This window comes from Mustela nigripes, chromosome 2, assembly GCF_022355385.1.
Source record: "Mustela nigripes isolate SB6536 chromosome 2, MUSNIG.SB6536, whole genome shotgun sequence".
Lineage (NCBI taxonomy): Eukaryota > Metazoa > Chordata > Mammalia > Carnivora > Mustelidae > Mustela > Mustela nigripes.
The window spans coordinates 141,495,806-141,516,379 of NC_081558.1; the positions used below are offsets into that span (position 1 = coordinate 141,495,806).

At 38.2% G+C, this 20,574-nt stretch overlaps 1 protein-coding gene across 11 annotated transcripts in view; it reads right to left on the reverse strand.

Moving 5' to 3' along the window:
- The window catches only part of MBNL1 (muscleblind like splicing regulator 1), a 196,193-nt gene that overhangs the window by 18,617 nt on the left and 157,002 nt on the right, over positions 1-20,574 (reverse strand). For all 11 annotated transcript variants that reach the window (XM_059391718.1, XM_059391726.1, XM_059391724.1 and 8 more), the window contains 2 exons: positions 17,913-18,083; positions 7,649-7,849 (listed from right to left, as the gene is read on the reverse strand). In XM_059391718.1, coding sequence (XP_059247701.1) covers positions 7,649-7,849; positions 17,913-18,083 — 372 coding nt within the window. The remainder of the gene's footprint in view (positions 1-7,648; positions 7,850-17,912; positions 18,084-20,574) is intronic.

The following is a 20,574-nucleotide window of genomic DNA, read 5'->3' on the forward strand; positions in this document are numbered from 1 at the left end:
GAATTTAATCATAAGAAAACATCAGACAAACTGAAATGGGGGAATGTTTTACAAAACAACTAATCAATACTCTCCCCCAAAGTGTCAAAGCCATGAAAGGCAAAGGATGATAAGGCACTGCCACAGAGTGAACGGTCCCGGGGTGGGAGAAAGGATCCTGGGAGAGCAGCTGGTAAAATCTGACTGAGGTCTGTATTTGGTTAATTGCAGAATATCACAGAACTTGCTTTGTAAGTGATGACACGGTGGTACGAGTGGTTAGTATTTAGGTAAACTGGTTGGGTGGACAGGCAGACTATTTTTATAACTTCTGTGCTAATCTGAAATTATTTACAGGTAAAAGTATAAAAAGTAAAATCTGACAGCTTTTTAGTAAAATGTTTCCACGAGTTGTGTTCCTGATCATTAGAGATTCACTTGGTAGTTACATGAAGCAGATGGAAAAAGATTAATTTTTGTTACTATCTGCTTTATATCTGTTAATTCTGGATGGCGTCCCTGGGGAAAGGGTGAAAATGGATCAGTTCTCATGTGTCTGCTCAATTTTGACTCTTAACTATTGAAGTTTGTCATGATGGCTGCTCAAAGCAAGAGGTTAACAGCACCTTCTTCACTTGGGGTAGTTTGACCTTTTTACCACAAGAGGGCCATCTAAAACACAGAATGTCTTTTTAATATTTCCATGCTCCTACTTTGTGCTTCAAGGGAAGTTTTTGTTTTTCACCTATCTTTTCAAAAAATGAGAAAATATGCAGAACCTAAGCACTTTATTTTGGAGCACAACAAGAAAGAGAAACGGGAACCCTGTTGTGATTTTAAAAGCACAGGTTTTCTTGGCATTTGTGAACGTGAAATGATCACACTCAATTCTAGGTACTTTCACCCATTATACCCACATCCCATTACTGAGCAAAGCGTTTCCTTTTAAGAAGAATGCTATAATATATCATGCTACATCTGAAAATGAGCACTGTAAATGACCCCTTGAACTACTTTTTAAACCTCAAGCTAGCTGAAGCCTTGTGTTCCATATAACAGCAATGAACTGACTTTATTCATCACCTCATTCACTTTATTTAATTTACAAAGAGTTACTGAACAAATACTACAGGCCAGATACTCTGAGAGATATTAAGAATCTCAAGATGACTTAGGAACTTACAGAAGACCCTCTTGCTTTTTTTTTTTTTTTTTTTTCCACTGCATCTGTCTTCTCGAACAGAAGAAAACAAGGCTAACTGGGTTTTTATAATTTGAAAAGTGGAAGTGATCAAAGCTGTTCCCCTGAACTAGCATCCTCCATTCTGGCTGAGCACTGGAAATAGCTGCGGAGCTTTCTACACCACAAATTCCCAGTCCCTAACCAACACTTAACTGGATTAGGCTTAACAAAACAACCAGGACGAGAGAGACACACTTAGCTGAGAACAAAAACTTCTCATGTACGTATATGAAATTTAAGCTGAATTTATACTATCGTATGAACAAAACGCCACCTTTGCGTTGAGTCAGTGCAGTGTCCTGCAATAAGAAACTATATGAATGCATATTTCTGCGGTTAGTTCTCTAGTAATTCTGCTTTCTTGACATGCTCACGAAGGAACTAGCAACAGACAGGCTGATACCCTGTCTGTCAATTTACCTTACTCTGCCTCATGAACAAGAAAGATCTGAGAGCAGCCTATTTGTGGGCTCTTTAAGAACTATTAAAATCTAAGATTTGTTATTTTCTAAAAAACAACTATGACAGTGCCTGATGCCAGACATTTGAGCATCATTCTCCTAAAATACAACTTGAGTGCTGGGCTTTTGACTTTTTGTTTCTCTGTCTCAACATTCTTTTCACTTTCAATGATATAAACTGAGATTCAGAATGCACACAAATGGTCATTCTAATACACATTTCTCATTCCTCTCCTTCTGCTTCATGCATGTGAGCTGGTGGTTCCTGTACGTTAAGGACCAGTTAATTGTAATTTTCTACTGTTTCCTCTTTTGCAAGATGCAATTCAGGGGAATTCAAAATGTATTTAAGGGGACCGGTAAGTAGGAATCCACTTAGAATTTGTCCTAAAACTAGCCTTTTCGAAGGTTCAAAGGATTGAGTCAACTAGTTTGGCATGACTAGCACCATAGACTTTATTTCCCATTAAGCTTGAGCTATATGAGACTTTAAAAAAGGAATACTGGATAATCAATAATTTTATCAAAGTGTCCACAGCATTAGTGGCCATGAGTGTACAAGTTAATGCCAAGAATTATCTGTATTTTCAATTCAAAAAGGATTATAATCTCCACAGTTTAAAATTCTGGTAATTATGGGTAATGATCTTAGCTAACTGTATAGTTCGGTTCCCAAGACAGCTATCTGACGATATCTGTTATCTAATAATTTGGTCTGCCTAGACTTCAGACACCCATGTCAGCTACCTCAGAGGATTTCTGTTAAGATCAAATGGGAATTGTCTTTGAAATCTAAAAGGCAGAACCTCTCACTACCATTAGTCCAGAGAACAAGCATATAGATAATATAGCTAAGAGTTTGCCACTTTACCTCATGTAGTTAAAAATATGAATAAATAAATCTGAATATATAGGAATATATAGGAATGGTCAACTGAAAACAACAACAACAAACCTTCCATTAAATCTACTTCCAGGTCTTCAGTTAGTCATTCCTATGAATGAATGTATAAATCAACAGGCTCATCAATATGCCAAAATGCTGAAACCTATAGTTATTTTTATTATTTTTTCTAGATAAATGAAGATAGGGAAGTTAGGGAAATAGATAAATAGATAAATGAAGATAGGGAAATAGCTTTAAGTTGAAGGAAGAAAGGAGTGGCAGAACAGCAAAAATGAGTGGCTAAGCTTAGTAATTACTGTATTTCAAACAACTTACAAGTTTACAGCTCTTTCCTCCCCAAACAAAACTCCAACTAGCCACAGAGAATCATAACTGATGGACTAGACATTTCAAAGGGGATATGACGACATTGTAAGGAGTTATTCTAAAGCCTTATGACAGATAAAAAAAAATAAACTACAAAGACCTGTGTGCTTGAAACTTGTCATATTTTAGTAATGTTCTAAAGAAATTAAAGTAGACAAGCAGTAGCTAAACACCTTCCACAAAAATACAAAATGAAAATAATCCTATCAATAAGCTTCTCTCATTAAAAGCATCTGCTTTTCTAATCTTATTTTGAATCAAATGACTTTTCTACGTAATAGATCATGACAAATCTGTGAAACTCCTATAAAGATCTCAAGCTAGACATGCCTTCTACTATTACTCGAATCCTCATTTAGCTTTTAATGCTCTTTTTTTATGTAGTCAATCAAGACCATACTGTTTTATGCCTGCATGCGAAAAGTCACCAGACTTTTCTGTGTCCATAAGGAAAAGAAGCGATCAGCATCCAATGGCCTAAATTAGGTACTCGTGTCATGATTATGTCAGTAGAATAAGACTTCCAGCCCAAGAATAATCTATTTTAAAAACAAACCAACTCCAACTGGAAAACATCAGAAGCCAAGTGGTGTGCCCACCTTTTCTGGAATATATCTTATGTTTTTCTCATATAGACAGTTGCTATAAAAATGATGCACTTAACCAAATAGCAATCTAGTATCTTCATCAGCATCTGAAATATATGATCTCTGGTTAATTTTTTTGTTTAGTTAATGCTATTAAGCAGTATAAAGGACCTTAAAAATTATCAATTTACTTGAAATATTTCGTTATGTGCACTGTGTTCTTGCAACTGAATAAAATGTCAAATGTTCAGTGTATTGGAGGAGGCAGGTTTTTAATTCCGAGTCACAAATAACTGGACATAAGGTAAATGATGAAAAGTCAGCACTTAAATAGCAGGTGCTGGCATCCTGTGGGCTAAGTATTTTATAGACTATTGACATTTAGAATCACTGGACAGATCTGTAAAAAGACTCCCAAGCCCCACTGCAAACCTACTGCATCGGTCTATGTAGTCTATTTGTCTGCATTTTTAGCAACTGTCCCAAGTGATTCTAATCACACTGAAACTTGAAAACCACTGCTCTAGGACCAGGGGCATGAACAAGATACCATATTTTATAGCTGGAATGCTCAAAATGTAAACACGTTCCCAAGGAGAATGTTAACAAATGTTAAAAATCTGTCATGCTTTATCTTCTCTGTTTGATTACACTAAACTCTGAATAAAGTCATGTCTTTTTGTGATTAATTAATTAACTGGCTGACTGGCTCATTTATGCATTCATTTAGCAAGTTATTGGGTATCATTTATGAGCTTGGCACTATCCTGATATGGACTTTTTCTTGTTATGGGTAAGACAGCAGTTAAAAGATTTCAAAGATATTCCTCACAATATTTTTTACTTGAAAGATGCTCCCTCGTTCTCCCTTGGATACTGTTGCTCTTCATAATAAAGTACAGATATGACTGAAAACCTTAGTCCTTTCCAGTACCTATAGATTTAACAATTCCTGAAAATAATGACTGAAAATAAGCTGCTGCTTAGAAATTACAAAAAGGTATCCCAAAGTCACAGAATGGAATTTTAAAAGCTTCCCATTTCAGTGACCAATATTTAAGAGATTTGCTCTTCTTTACAGAATACCATAAATACTGAATTTTACAGCACAGAAAGTAGCAGCTAAGACTCCTAACTAAAAGGTATCCAATAAAGGATGGATAATAGGCCTACTGATACAAAGTTCATGTGTGTGTTTTACATCTATATATTTAATAAAATTTGTAATGTTTATTTATATACTTAAATAGGCTTATTTATATATTATATTTAAATAAAATTTTCAATAGTTTAAAGTGGCATGAAAAGCACAAAGACAACCTAAATGTCCCTTAGAACTTCTAACTGGAAGCGGCCCTACACATTCTCTCTTTCAACCCTCTCATTTTATATGTGTGGAATATAAAGCTCAGAAAAGATGAGAAATTCAACCCAAGGCTACTCACCTAATTAGCAAAATCGCTATTCTTGGGTTCCCATCGTTAGATTTAACATTTTTTGTAGACTCATATCAGGTGCTGTAAATATGTCAGTTCTTTCAAACAGAAGAACTAGAACGCTGATAATCTATGGCATTTTTAATGTCCTTATGGTCTAACAATGTGCAGCAAGAAGAAAGAAGTGGCAAGAAGAGTTAGCTGATATTTAAACTAACTTAAGCTTCTTTCACCTTAAAAGGAACTCAAAATTCAAACACGTACTTCAGAGTTCCATGAGGGAAAACTATAGATTTAAGTCCAAATGATAAACATGTGGCCAGTCGGCAAATAAGTGTGTGCTCTCACTGCCAAGCCATTTAGATCCTAGTATGCTAGGATCCTAGTGCAATTAGCAAGAGAGGAGATAAGCTGAAGAGAGGAAGGGTCTGGAATCTCAGTGCCGAGCAGAAAGCCATGCCCCTGAACTTCACACTGTAATAAGCTAACAGACTGTAACCTTGACATTGGAGCAGATCCTCTTTGCCAGAATAAGATAGGAAGCTGCCTTCCCACCATCAAACATTTAGATCAGAGGAATTCAGGTTGAGAGGAAATGACAGTCCTGGAGCAGCAGCCACTTGTGAGTAAAGCAGAAGATGACAAAATATACATGGCAGCTCCTCACAAAAAAAAAAAAAGGAAAGAAAAGAAAAAGAAAAAAGATAAAAGACAGAAACCCCCAACCAATGATAAAGTCGTTACTTTAATTAAACACACTACAAAGTACAGCCAATTACAGACTACCTAAAACTGTGGGAGGATTAGTTTCTAAGAGTTCTGACCACATAGCTCAGCCTTGAAAGAGATTTCAATAGAGATTTTTAAGCTTCCTAAATATCATCTCCTCCTAAGAAGTAATTCATTAAAGTTCATCCTGTGTTGCCTACTGGGTTCCCTTCAATCCACAATTACGCATTAGGAATCCAGGGTGCACTTTGGAAAGATTGGGGCAGGGGGAAGGTGAGTCACATGTTTAAGCATCCAGTAATTTTTAAATATTTACAATTTCCTAAAGTTCCTCTTATTTATGATGCTGCAAACAGCATCAATTTACTAGTGAAACAAGTGCAACTGCACAGTGACCAACCACCCACAAAGCAAAGTATATCTCTAGCACACCCTGGTCTCTGGTTCACAGGCGGCGTGCAACCAAGGTCTCAGAATCCCTTCTTGGTTCTCCATATGGTCCTCTCGTCATTAGTAGTTTTCTTCAAAATATGCACGAAAGGTAAGAACTAAGTCTGAACAAGCAAACAAAGAACTCGAAAGAAAATACGGGAGCCAGAATCGCTTGCTTCCTCCCTGTCCTATCACCTATATGGGACTGAGTTATACAATGTTTAAGAGTAGAGTTCTATGTTCATACCCAATTGGAACATCCTTTCTACGACCTCAAATAAGTTGTGCCCCGACTTTCCCCCTAAATTTATTGCCCTGTAAGATGGAGCTAATGATAGTAACTTCCTCAGAATCCTGTTTTGAAGATGAACTATGCGATGCATGTGATGGGCTGATGCTGTGTTTGGTAGATAGTAAATACCCCAAAAATACCCACTATTATTACTACCATCAAAAAAGGTGGTGGCAGTTAAAACTAGGCCGAAATCTGAGATCCCTTCTGCAGTGCATGCAGTGAAACCCTATCAACAAGAAACTGGTGCTTATTAAATGAATTCCTGCTCAACCGATGAATTATGAGTGTCAATTATGTTCACACAACAGTCTTATTTTGCCTCTTTCTCAGTAATTAACAACACTCAAAACTTCTCAGTCCTAAGTATTGCCTCATCCTAACCAGGGAAAAGAAGAAAAGAGTCATTTTGTTCCTTAGTTGGACAAGAATGGCAGGCTTCAGAGTCTCACTGTACAGTAATGTTGCCATTGTTTTTTTTTTCCCCTCATCTGGAGTTTACCAAATCCCTTCATTTACAGCCATGCCGAAATTCTGAACAACCACTTCAGTGTAAGAATTACCTTTCATTTCTCTTTCACGCTGCAATACCAAAGCACATACAACCGATCATCCTTGACTCTGAGACTTTGAGCATGCTGCAACTTCCAATTTTAAAAACTTGGAACAGAACACACTTTGCAAGCAAAGAGGCTTTGCTATTCCAACCAAAATACTGTGGGGCCTGTGAGAAACTTGCGATAATAAATTTTAAATTGCTTGATACATAGTCACTGAGCAAACTGTTGTGACAAAAGTATCAGGGGAGGAACAGAATTTGTTATTAATAGTAGCAACAACGGACATGTAGGGAGCTGTGTGCTTTGCTCACAGCTTTGCTGTGTGCCAGAAATCGGCCTCTTTAAGGGAAGTGCCATTATGACGTCCATTTTAAGGACGAGGAGCCTGAGACATAACGAGGTGAATGGCAGTCTGACCCCAGTCCAAGTCTCTATGCACCCTTATGCAAAGGGACACTGTGGTCTTTACACACATTCCATTTGTCAAACATAGCATACCTCAAATCTCCCAAAATGCTCTAGACACTAAACCAAAATATCTTCTTCGTTTTTTGTTTTTTTTTTTTTTAACCTTCATGGCCATGGAAGAAGCCAATGAACAGCACACTTTGAAAATCAGGATGGAGCCCGTGAAGAAACCGACTAATCGCTCCTACCTCAAGTCTGTCTGTCCGCATTAATTTCTGTGCGGCAGCTGCTGCAGCCGCAGGTACAGGGACCCCAGGATTCCCTGTCACCAACATTGGTGCGGTCGGCAAGATCTCTGCTGGAACCAGGCTTGGGGACACAGGACCCAGGTAGGGATTAAAGGCTGCTGATGCATTGGTGGCTAAGCTTGGTGCAACTGAAAACATTGGCTGGAAAAGAAAATAAAAAAGCAAAATTTAATTACAGGTCTTGGCTCGAATTTGCTATCCCACGTTATACATCGCTCCTTCACCCACCCCTCCATGATCCATTCCTCCTGCCCTCCACCCTTCCTCCCCCGCCCCCATTGAATTCTTTGTTTATTTACTCCCATTTGGGATAAGAATCGTTTGAAAATAAGCATTCATCAAGTCCATGATTTTCTAAAATATAATCGGTGAATTACCCATTAAATTTCTGCTGGGATTCTGAAACTTGTTGTCTGTAATACTTATAATTTCTCTTTGAATAACAGACCAGTTATTTGATACAGTAACTTCTTGTGGTCACCTCATCTTCATTTTTGCCCAGATTTAATCCCAGAAACTTGTCTAAGAAATACATTTTATAATTGCTATGTCAGATGAACTTGAAAGACCTGTTTACAACTGTTAATGGGTTGCAAGTGTCCTATTAGCTGGAATAAATAAATCAAGACTCCCAGGGGATAACAGAGTTTCACAGTCAATATAAACTGTGAATAAATCTCATGGGATATGGGAAAGATGATGATGACATGATTTCTTTTGAACACGTAAGGCACAGCATTTGGCATATTCACTTGTTGCATGTTTTTTCTGGAGAAACTATAAATATTCCACCAGCTTATCACACCCTTGGGAAATATTTAACAAAGAATTTACCTTACTAGGGAGAAACCATTCTTCATGTGAAGTCTGAAACAGAAAACTAAACAAAGGCTACAAGATTTTTCAAGGAAATATACAAGGTAGCACTGACTAAAATGTCACAAGACAGGGTTTCTGCCATAAATGCTTTCATGGATACAGGAGGGTGGTTTCTACTTGTGATACGAAGATGTGCACATCAGGAAATACATCTGTTCTTGAGTAGAATTAAATAATTTACCTGCAAGCTACTTTAGCGATTTGCTTTTCCAGTTTTTTTTTAATTTTTTAATTTTTTTTAAAGATTTTATTTATTTGACAGAGAGAGAGATCACTAGTAGACAGAGAGGCAGGCAGAGAGAGAGAGAGGGAAGCAGGCTCCCTGCTGAGCAAAGAGCCCTATTCGGCACTCGATCCCAGGACCCTGAGATCATGACCTGAGCTGAAGGCAGTGGCTTAACCCACTGAGCCACCCAGGTGCCCGCTTTTCCAGTTTTTAAAGCATAAATGTTGCATAACAATTTTCCACCTGATGGGTGGCCTATTTTTAACTTTCTAATTCAATGGGGTTTCAATTCTTGAAGTTTAATATTTTGTGTAATAATGTTTGTCTCCAAACCCCAAAAATTCATGGATAAAAATGGATCCTGTTCTTTAAAGGACTTCTGAACAATTAATTTTCTTTACCCTGTGGTAAGGAACAGAATCGTAGAATGAGGGGAACACTAGAATGCGGGGAACACTAGAATGTAGCTAATTCTTCCCTCTTACAGAAGTAAGAAGTTAAAAGAACCCTGAGTTTACACAGTATTCAAGAGAGCTTTGGAATAAAATTCTATGCAATTGAAATGTAAAAGTAATTCTTATAGCTCAAAAACAATCATGGAACACTACATCAAAAACTAACAATGTACTGTATGGTGACTAACATAACATAATGAAAAGTAAAAAATAATATATAAATAAATAAACAAACAAATAAATAAAATTCTTACAGCTCAAGAGAAATGTTTTTAAAAAATAAACTGTCCTTATTTAGTCAGGCCCTGACTTGTCCAGCACTAAGAAAAGTAAAATGGAATTCAAGTGTTGTTTTTCTTGGGGCAGTGGTTCTCAAGTCTCTATGGGTGATTTGTGCCTTGGCAGGGCACATGTCCCATGTGTAGGGCACATGTGGCAATGTCTGGAGACATTTTCGATTGTCACAGCTTGGGGGTGCTGTTGCGTCTATGCACAGAGAACTGGGATGAGGCTAAGTGACTGGCAACACACCTGAGAGCCCCTCACACCAAAGAATTACCCAGCTCCAAATGTCAATAGTGTGTAGGTTGAAAAATCCCTGTTCTAAGGGATGCACTCGTCTTTTGACTTCACAAATTGTTTTAGGACAAAATCTTTGCAGCTAGTGTATACATTCTTACTTAGAAGACCACGGAAAATAAAATACTTCATACGTAATTTGATTCACTTGGGAGAAGAAACAATACACCATACCTTCCACTGGGATTTTCAAGTTATAGTTATGCCTCCAGACGTGCTGGTTTGAATGCCATGGTTAGCTGTCCTGCCAGGTTGAGGGCTCCCGCCTGATGAAGTGGCCTAAAGGAATACCTCTGATCCTCACCCCCATCTCTGCCCAAAACACTGAAACTACCTGAGCTCTCCACATACAAACAATCAATAATTGGTCAGAAACTGGGGCCCAGAGCAATCTCTGTCCATCAACAGTTACTTGAAAAGCAGCTCATCTTACGCTGCTCCAAGGTCTAATGGCTGCTAAGTGTAGTGCCCTGGCAAGGGCTGACCTGTATCGTGAATCCACGTCGAACTTGGACTGCTCTTCAAACATATTCAGGTCGAACATTCACCATTACATACTGTCAGATACACTATGTGCAATTTCAACCAGACCAGCACTCTCATTTTCTATCAGGCATTTAAAAATTATAAGAAATTTAGCATAAAAGACCAGAAGCCCAGTTTTAAAATTTGGAGAGCACAGCCAGTCTGTATCACTCCTCTTCATATTCTATTGCTATGAATTAACAGGGATTTCCAGGTAGTAGATTTTTAATGTGTACTCTGCAAAGTTACAGAGATGTTTATGTCACTGTACATTATTTAGAAGCAGAGGTCAAACTTAAAAACGTATTTGGAGGCAAGAAAAGCATTTTTTTTAAGAAAAGCATTCTTATTTTAAGAAAATAAGACCAGTGACCAATAAAGCGCAGCTCTGTTAATTCCCAATGAATAAGATAAATTTATAATCCATGATGCATCTGAGGCAGCAGTTGCATACCACAGATAAAAGAATAGTTCTCCTAAATAAAAAATATTGATCTCACTAACTGGCAACAATTTTCCTGCTGGATTGTTTCTATAGAGGTGTCACGTGAATTGATTTTCTGACTTAATGCAGCAGAGCAAATTCAAATCTGAAAAATTTTAGGGCACCGTCACCCAAGTAAAATCTAGCAGTTTGAAAAATCTGAAACATCAACTACTCAGCAAGCATTCTCTCCAATTGTTCCCTCTTCAGATAAGTGGAGCTATTTGCTAAACCAGCAGAGGATCAATAATAATAGCTCTATACTTTGAAACTTGATCCCAAAAGCTGCCCCCAGAAAGGGCAACATTCCTTCCTTTATTTGGGGGTTTTGTAAATTTGTTACTTTCTTTTTTCAAAGAGCACCTTGTCGGAGGTAGGTCACTTCTTGGCCCCATCAGCGCCCTAATCAGATTAGTGAGGCGCTTGAACTGCCAAGTCTCCTTTCCAAAAGCCATCCCGGGGAGGGTTTCGGCAGAAAGGCAAGGGCAGATGTTAATGCTGTGGTATTATCAAGTGCCTTGCATTTTCTCTGAAGTATCCACAGGATAACATAAAACTACCTAATTGGAGTATTTGATACTGACTACATCCTTGTAATAATGACTTACAGATATCTCTGTTCCTGGAAGGCATAAAGAATGCTGGCTTATGATTGCCTTTTGCAAGTGAACACCCTGAGCAGAGAAAAACAAAATGCAACCTTACGAGTGCTGGTGCATTTATGGGCTAATCCCTGGTTTGTTTTAAATGAGACATTCTGATTCCATTAAAGTCATCAGGCTTTATTAGAAATTAAAATGATGTCCAATTTCACATGATGACCCTAGCTAAATGTGTGCAAACATGATTACTGCTATAATTCCTTCCATTTATTTTGTGCCAGGCATTGTGCTAAGGGCTTTACCTATGTTATTCGATTTAACTCATGTAACAGTAAAATATAAACTCCCTGGGCAAACACAGTCAACAACTCTAGTTGTGAATTGTGGCAGGGGCGGCTATCTGTATCACTCACTGCTAAATCCCCAGGATCGAGCTAGATGCCTAGCACATAGTAAGTACTCAATAAACATAGACAGACTAAGGGAGTGAAGGAAGGAATGTGTGAAGAATTAGAGTCTTGTCGGGTGGGTTTTATTAGTCCCTCCCATTTTGCAGACAAGGAAAAGGGCTCACACAGATTACGTGTTCATCATCGCAAAGGAGAGCACGAAAGACTTAGGATCTGGATACAGGTGTGTCTGGTTCCAGGTGATCCTGAAACCAGTGGTTCTTGGGGCCAGCCGGCCGTTAGCATCCTCTGGAGAACATCGAGCCCCGAATGCCCTGGCACTCCTCACTCATCACAATCTCGGCAGGACTATTTAAAAATCTCCTGGGTCATTGCCCTTCTATACATTACGTGGTATTCTACTACTGAAAAACAGAAACAGGTTCAGATTTCTGATTGTATGTGAGGTCTCCAAGGAGACATGCGTCCTCACAGCTTTCTTCTGAACAATGCTTTTCCCTCTACATGGGAGGTTGTTCCTGCCCAGCCCTTCTGTTTAATTCCTAATCACGCTTCAAGAATCACGACTCTTTCTCTTCAAGTTTCCCCTGATCCGCCCACATCTCCAACTATGAAGAGGGTTTTTTTTTTTTTTTTCCCTCTACCCTCTGTTACCATAGAACTCCTCACCACTCGAATTTGGCATTGATCACCACACTTGTTTACTTAACCCTCTCTTCTCAAATTTGACTACAGGCGGTCCAGTGGGTCTTCTGCACCAGGCTTCCCTCGCTCTGCATGGCACCAGCGGCTGTCATGGGCGCAGCTCCTCGGCATACTGGCTTCGTGTCAGAATTAATGCTTTTGCTGTGTTTCTCCAGCACATAAACTCACTTAGCAAACGCATTAAAATTTTTCTAGCATAGCTATGTGAACGTAAAAGAAAGCGATTTAATGTTACTTCCTCTCCACTTGACAGTGTAATCGTTAACTGGCCTAGGATGCTTGTTTGAAAACTATAATGTCTTTTAGTATTGTTTTGCGTTTGTTTGTTTTTTTTTTTTAATCCTCAGCTTTCTAAGTTTCCAAACGGTGGTATGACCATGCTGTAATGTTGTAAATATCATAGGAGCCCTAACTTATTTTAATACATTATGTGAAACAGTGTTTGTGATTTTTTTAAATGGGTAGAATATATATAATAAAGTATCTAATCAGCATTTGATGCGATTTATGGAATACAAGGATTTTTCTAGATTTTACCTTTGTGCATGCGTGAGTGTGTGTATGTTTGTAAATGCTGAACTTGCAAGCAGTACCAAAAAAAAAAAAAAAACCACCTTTTTTTTTTTTAAACTTGATAGCACATAATCAAGGTATATAAAGCCATGTTTCTGTTTCTGGGTACACACAACCCTGTACAGAAAGGAGAGACATTCCTGTAAACAATTATTTTGAATATTAAACAGCCAAAGGCTAATGGGAGTTCTCAACAAATCACATTACCAAGTATTTTTTTTTTCCTCCCCAAGAATGCAGCATATGACTAGAATAAAATAAGAATACTGTTTCAAAGTCTGCTTCTAGACTTTGTTGACTGGGCCAATCACAATGACCTCTTGGCTTTATTTTTTTAATGTCACCTTGCCACTTCAATCTTGTTTTAATGAAGTAACAAACATTTACATAAAGAAGACTCACTTCTGGCCCATCAAGTAAGAAGGTATCAGTACGTGTGGCCCAGTCCCTAAGATTCTGGCCCATCCTCGAGCTGCCTCAGAAAGCACCGGCTCCTTGACTGAAACGGCACTAGAAGGACAGGTACGTGGACCACGGATGACAGATATGGCCACGCTTTCTCACAAAGTGGCCTTATCTCAGTCACTAGTTGGGAAGCCTGGGGGGGTAAAGCACTAAAAACCAATTTAAGAATTCTAGGTGTTCCTGGAAATGTGACAAATGATGACTTCAAAACTTTCAGCACGCAGCTGCCAACAACCATGATGCAGGAACACCGGGCCAGCAAAGGTGAGGTGTCAGGAAGAGCAAAGGAGCTCCCAAGACTTTTCTGCTAAGTCCAATAACTTTGAATTTCTTATCGCTAGGCTATTTCAAATTCATGAAAGGCACAAGAATTCAACTTGAGTTATGTACCTCAAAGCAGCTAGGTGTGTACACCTTATGGGGAGCTGCCCTCAGAAATTATTAATGGCCAAGGCTAAGGTTTGGGAGCAAACCTTACGGAAAGGCACAGGAGTGGAGTGGGAGAGCAGAGCTCAGATACAGCTTTTCATAACCACTGCTTGTGCAGAGCTCTTCAAGGGCAATGACAAAAGCATGGAATCAAGAGAATTGCTGAAGACATCTTTCTGGGATGGATCAAAGAAACACACCAGATGCTTCCAAGTTGTGAGCCACAAGATATGGTCTATATTTGGTTAGGTTGCTTAGGTTTCTGGTTGGCTTATCTCTGCATCAGATAGTGCATAGCAAAGTAGTAATACTTTTTTTTTAAAAGTAGTACTTAGAAAAAATCCATATATTTAATTTTTTACATTTGGAAAACCAAATACTATAGGTCTTTCATTTCTCTTCAAAGATCATATAATAAAGAGAAATATGATCTTTTTACATTTTCCTTAGGGGCTTGGAAATGATAATAGAATTTAATGCCTATTACTTAACAATGTCTTATACAAATTTTAGGGAGTAGACACATAGGTAAATTCAGTGACTTATTTTCAACTACTTATTTTCTCATCTTATGAAATGGAAACAATTACGAGATTGTTAGGAACTTGCAGATAACATATTTGAAACTTACCACTCTATATTAATGAAGTCAGATGTCTCAACCGAGGTCCTCAACCAAGGACCCAGAGCTGGTTGGTGGGATGTTTCTACATTAGTGTTTCTACAGCACGGATGCCAGAACCTGAACAGCCTGGGTTAAAATCCTGGCCCTACCACCCACTAGCTATGTACCTTGGGCAAATTACTTAACCTTTCTGAACCTCATGTCTTCATCTCTAAAGTTGAGATAATATTATCTTCTTTATAGGACGACGGTGTGGATTTATGATACAACAAGTAGAGAGTGCAGTAAATGCCTTTAGAGTGTTGTCTCTGCCCCCAAAATGGAAGTCCTCTTTCTGATTCTTGGCTTGATGCATTTCATAACAACAGAATAAAGTCAACAAAAGAAGGAAGCTCTCCTTTAAAGCCCTACATTCCCCAAGTCAGCTCAGTGTCATCAAAATTTCTAAAAAGATGAAAACCCACCCAAGTGGGCTGGGTTTATGATGGGTAGATCACCGAGGCCCTGGCTGCCTCTGCAAATAGTGTGTTAGCATGAACCCAGCTGTACACCCCAGACTATGCTGCTATCTCTATAATGGGGCTTGTACGCTGGCTCCCGCTGATGATTCCTTTGGAACCACAGGGCCAGGTGAACTACCTCTGCCTGTCTTCCTTGTATTCAGGAAACGCCTTACATCATTCTTTCATTCATCAACGATTTTTGATTTCCCTATATGCCAGGCACAACTGGAGATGCTTCCGGATTTGGTTAGAACTCCCCAGCTCCAACTCCTCTTCGTGTTCCTTCAGCTGTGGTTTTAGGGACCAAACTGGTTTGCCCTAAAAAGATAAGAGGCTTCACCTACTCGACTACAAACCCCGAAACTGCTCAGGTACTCCCACCACTCCTGATATTATGGATCTGCTCAGAGTATCCTCTCCTTCGATAGAACCCCTACCTGGGCTGGATCCAAGTGTGTGCTGTATCTTCAAACACTAACATCTGTACTAATGGCCATCCTCTTTGAGTGACAACCATGTCTCGTAATAGTCACCTGGCTGCTTCCAGCCCTGTCATCATCCCTATTTGGTGACCCAGCATTCAAGTTCCAGTAAGCAGCTGGTCATGACCATCTCATTTATTTCTGAATATTCTGTATGATTACTCTCATCAGCCGGGCTGACTACACAAAGGATCGAAAAGTCTCAGGTGGGATTTTGAAGGCAAATTTCCTGGATTAGAGCCTTCTCTATAGTCATTAAAGCCCCAAATGCTTTAAAACTGAATAATTAAAATGACTTCTATACTTATTACAAAAATGCCACCCTGAACAGAGTATATTTTTAGACTATGATCTCAGGATGCCTTTAGCAGAAGGGTAATTCAGCATTCAAATCTAGTCATACCAGGGAAAATTAACATAAAGCCTGAATGTGCTCACAACTAATAAAAATAAATGTTTTGTCTAAGTAGAGAATTTTCCAACAAAGACACCAGGACATGTGATTTGTCTGATGGTTTCAGAAATTATGATTTTCTGCACACCACACATTTGTTACTATATTTCACAGACATGAGCATAAACATTTACGGTCTGTCCCAGGATTACCCATACAATGACCTTGGAATGGCCTTGAGAGTAAAGCTCAAGGACTAAGTCAGGAGATGGGCCAAGATGTCACAGTGAGTAGGAGCTCAATGCCATGACCAGCTCTGTATCCAGCAGTATGGCCCAGAGGTGCTGCCAGTCACTGAGAGGGTCGAGCCTGACAGTAAGCAGGCTTTAAATGTTTAAGTGGAACAAAGTATTTCACATCAAGGAGAGATCGCATATCAGCTAAAGTAGTAGCCACCCCAAGGATTTATCAGATTTTTGAAACCGTGTGAGAGGGCCAGCTGTTAAAGACACCTCCTGTCCTGTGTTTTATGCTACTGAGAATGATTATAACTAAACTTCTTTTTAAACCAAATGGAAATGTTACGCTATCCCAATGCAGATATAATACTAGCAGATGTCAGATGACACAAAAAATAAGTTTAAGATATCATATTTTAAACTGAGCCCCCAATAATGAAAAAAATATATATCAGGTTAAAACAGACACAGAATTATAATATTCTCTCACCTCAACTGTATAGTACTGATAATTGGTATCACTGCCGATGTGATATGGAGATCCCTCCCACCTCGAAATGCAATCCCCCCCTCTTTTTTGGAATGATTGGTGCATTAAGTTCTAAGAGAGAATAATAATTACATTGAGTTCAGGTGTTAAAATGTATTAGGAAAAAAATTAGTTAGCACACATGCTACAGTTAGCATATCAGAAAAATGTGGGTCTTCATATTCCCATAACCCCATAATATTGCATATAAGTTAGTGACATAAATTACTGACAGATACACTCTGATCATTACAAATTTTAACATGCATTTATATACAGAATTATTATATTACAATTAATATCAGAATACCTTTTGTCATCTAAAATTACTTAGGATAGTAATCTTACATTTTTATGAATAAATGGGAGTAAAGGTTATCAAAGTCGTTTATGGTATACATTCCCCCAAACTCCCCAAATAAAAAATAAATATGATCAGAATGAAAAGTTATTCCCATACACACTGCTCAGTAAACATTAAACCTCTATGACCAGCTACAGTTTAAAATACTTCGCGCTTTGCTTAAAAGCCCTGGGAGTTTCTGCCTTTCCTCTCCTGATTAGTTTTCTTTTAATGCATGATATTGATTCACCACTATCAGAATATTGCTAGCATTTCTAACTACAAAATAACTTCAGTTTGAGTTTGAAAGAATAACAGAAGCTCTTTTTCAATAAAGAAAATGATGCAAACAGATCCTCTTCAAGGAAGGAGGAAAGGGAGAATTTTTCTCAAAACTAAAGCTGATCTATACCAAATTATAAAAGTATTACTATTGTTAAAGGGAGCCTGAAAACGCACATGGACTATAGTGATGAGTTTGATGACCATTTTAATACCTGCAAATCACAGGATTTCACGTGAAGAGAATTTCAGGGGGAGAACAGGTCATAAGTAAATTTCCCCATGATTGAACGAGATGAGTTAACTTTGCAATGTGAAAACCGTTTCAGGCTTTGCTTGGTAATTTTGCTAGAAAATGCAAGACACCTGATACTGTTACCTATGTTCACTTAATCAAGTGCAATCATTACTTTTATACTGAAACTGAGCACTTGGAATTACAAACTCGATGAATGAGAACTGAAGATGTGCTTACCACGGGTTGTAATGGGGCACCGGGCATCATGGCATTGGCTAGTTGCATTTGCTGGGCCAACATGGCCATGTTCTTCTGCTGAATCAAGTTATTGCGCCCATTTATCTCCAATTGGGTTTTTAAGTGTGGGGGTGGATGAAGATATTTGCAGTTCTCCCTGGAGCAACGACCCTAAAAGACAAAAAGCAGAAAATATAATTTTAAAAAGATTAGACCAGTAAATCTTAAAAAATAAAGATAATGCAAACCTACCACCTGGACCTACCGTGGGTTTCTAGCACATTGCACTATACATACCCACTTATCATACATTTAGAAGAAGTAATGAATTCACCCAAATACACTATCCAAATGAGGTGTTAAGACATTCCAAAAAAGTCTTAAAGCTTAAAGAATTTCCCTTCTTTTAATATTAGCACTAATATTTCTAGTTCTAAGTTTAAAAACCTACAAACTGCCAGTGTAATCTTAAAATAAAGAATATGCAATGAAGAATATTAGCTCCTTCCAAATCTCCTGGTTAACTTTAATGAACCCAAAAGAATCACGAAGTTTTAGCATCTATTTTTACTTGTATTGAGTTCTAAGGAAATGAACTTAGAGGATTCAAGGCACACTGTATCTTCAGTTAAGCACCTTTATAAGTATCACTTTACAAGTATTAACAAATAAACTTAATTACTACTAAGCTTACAAACCCATGTATTAAGAAATTTACAGGTGAAAAAAGAAAATGCCCATATGTTCCCCCTGTACATAAAGATTAGTAAGTATAATGAAACATTGGTGAAAATGTAGCCTTTAACCTTTCAAAGATAAATCTAGTCTCCATTGACCAAGAGGTATAAATAGACATACATATCCTCCAAAAGATATATAACGTAAAATGGAGGAACAAAATGTTAGTAAAAATTAAGAAATATGAATATACCCTTTCTTTAGGGACAGTTCTTTTCATCAAAAATATACATTAAAGTCTGTAATATGAAATAATATAAAAGGGATTTAGTTCATATTGTTTCAATACTATCATCGTTCCACTGTTTTCCATATTATTTCAATATGTTCTCAAGCCTTTATAGTAAAAGGTCTCATCAATTATAACCCTGACAACTTCTTTCACCAATAGTTCTAATTAGAACTGCTTGGGAGGGTCAAAGGAAGATTCAACTGAAGCATCAATCACTTTCCTGAGCTTTCTTTGATTTTTCTAAGAAAAATCCATCTGCCATAACTTGATCTCATACTGTAAACTGACTCAGCATGCTTACATTTTTGATAAAAATCTTGTCACAACCCTAATTTGAAAGATCTATTTCTGGCTTGTTTTGATTCAGGTTTTTAGGAATAAGTTTCTGTAAAGGGCTAATCTCATAGAATACTGCCTTTCATTTTGGCAACCTTTATGTAATAAAGCATCGCTAATAATACTTTAAATCCGAAGGTAGCATAAGACAGTAGTTGATACCAAGGAACTGATAGGTCCTAAGACCTAGGCGAGAGGCCTAGGTCTCCCATCAGCAGCAGGAACTGCAAACAAAACTTAAGTTTCAGGCCTTGTATCCATGTCGAAATCGCTATAGGACCTACACCACATGTTTATTATGAAAATCAGAGGACATAATGTATATGTCATGCCCTTGGCACTGCATGGTACTCTATGGGCAAGGTAAAGGTCAGGAGCTGCTATTTGCGACCACCCCCACCCCTTTAATCGTATATTTAACAAAAAAAGACCAAAATATTGGCATGAAGGTAATTTTTGTAAAATCCCTTAGTTATGCCTATTGATATGTTCATAAAGTAACATTTATATATTTGTGACTTACTCCATTTGAAATCATGCTTGCTATCTGTTGAGATCATTAACATGCTATTAGCTTGAAAGCATCTGGATAAAAAGTAACTTGTTAAAAAAACAACACTTAGAGTCACAAAAGAAAACCCAAAGAACGCCTGGCCATGCAAATAAGCTCCTGGCTAACACAGGATGCGATCTCAGGGTTACCCAGTTGAGGTATCCTAGAGAAAACCTGCTTTTTTCAGGGCAAAGAACAATTTGGCTCTAAGTGAAACTCTGGTTGCCAGCAACTTCACATCATAATTCTTACTAATATTAGATCTATTTAAGTGAAATAAGCAAGGTTATAGCCCCCATCTCCCACCCCAGGACTCCATTACTGTCAATTCATTCTGATCGGTTTCTATAGCTCCACAAATAGCACAGAGATAGCCCTCGGCCTTGAACTAGGCCTGGCCAACACCAACACCTAAACTCTTCATCTGAGTGCTTCCCGTCACATGCACCACCCAGTCCCTCCTCCCCAGGAACACAGCTCAAACTGGAATCATGAAGACAAATCGTATTGTCCTATATACATTCTGTGTCAGATCACATCAGACCTTTCAAGAGATGCTGAGACCTTTGGTTTTCGATTTGTATTTGCCACACTTAGGAAAAATACCATTCTAATTTCTTACAAACGCTACCTTTCTATACACGTCTTGATTTGACTGCGCTGAAGCTTCCCTTTCAAAAAGCTCTGTTCCTAAGAATCAAGAGGATATCTGGTGAAAAAACAGGCAGACAAGCAGGCCTCTTCCACACAGTCTTTGGTGACAGACCTGCGGGGGGAGCCCAGGGAGCTGCATTGTCACAGTA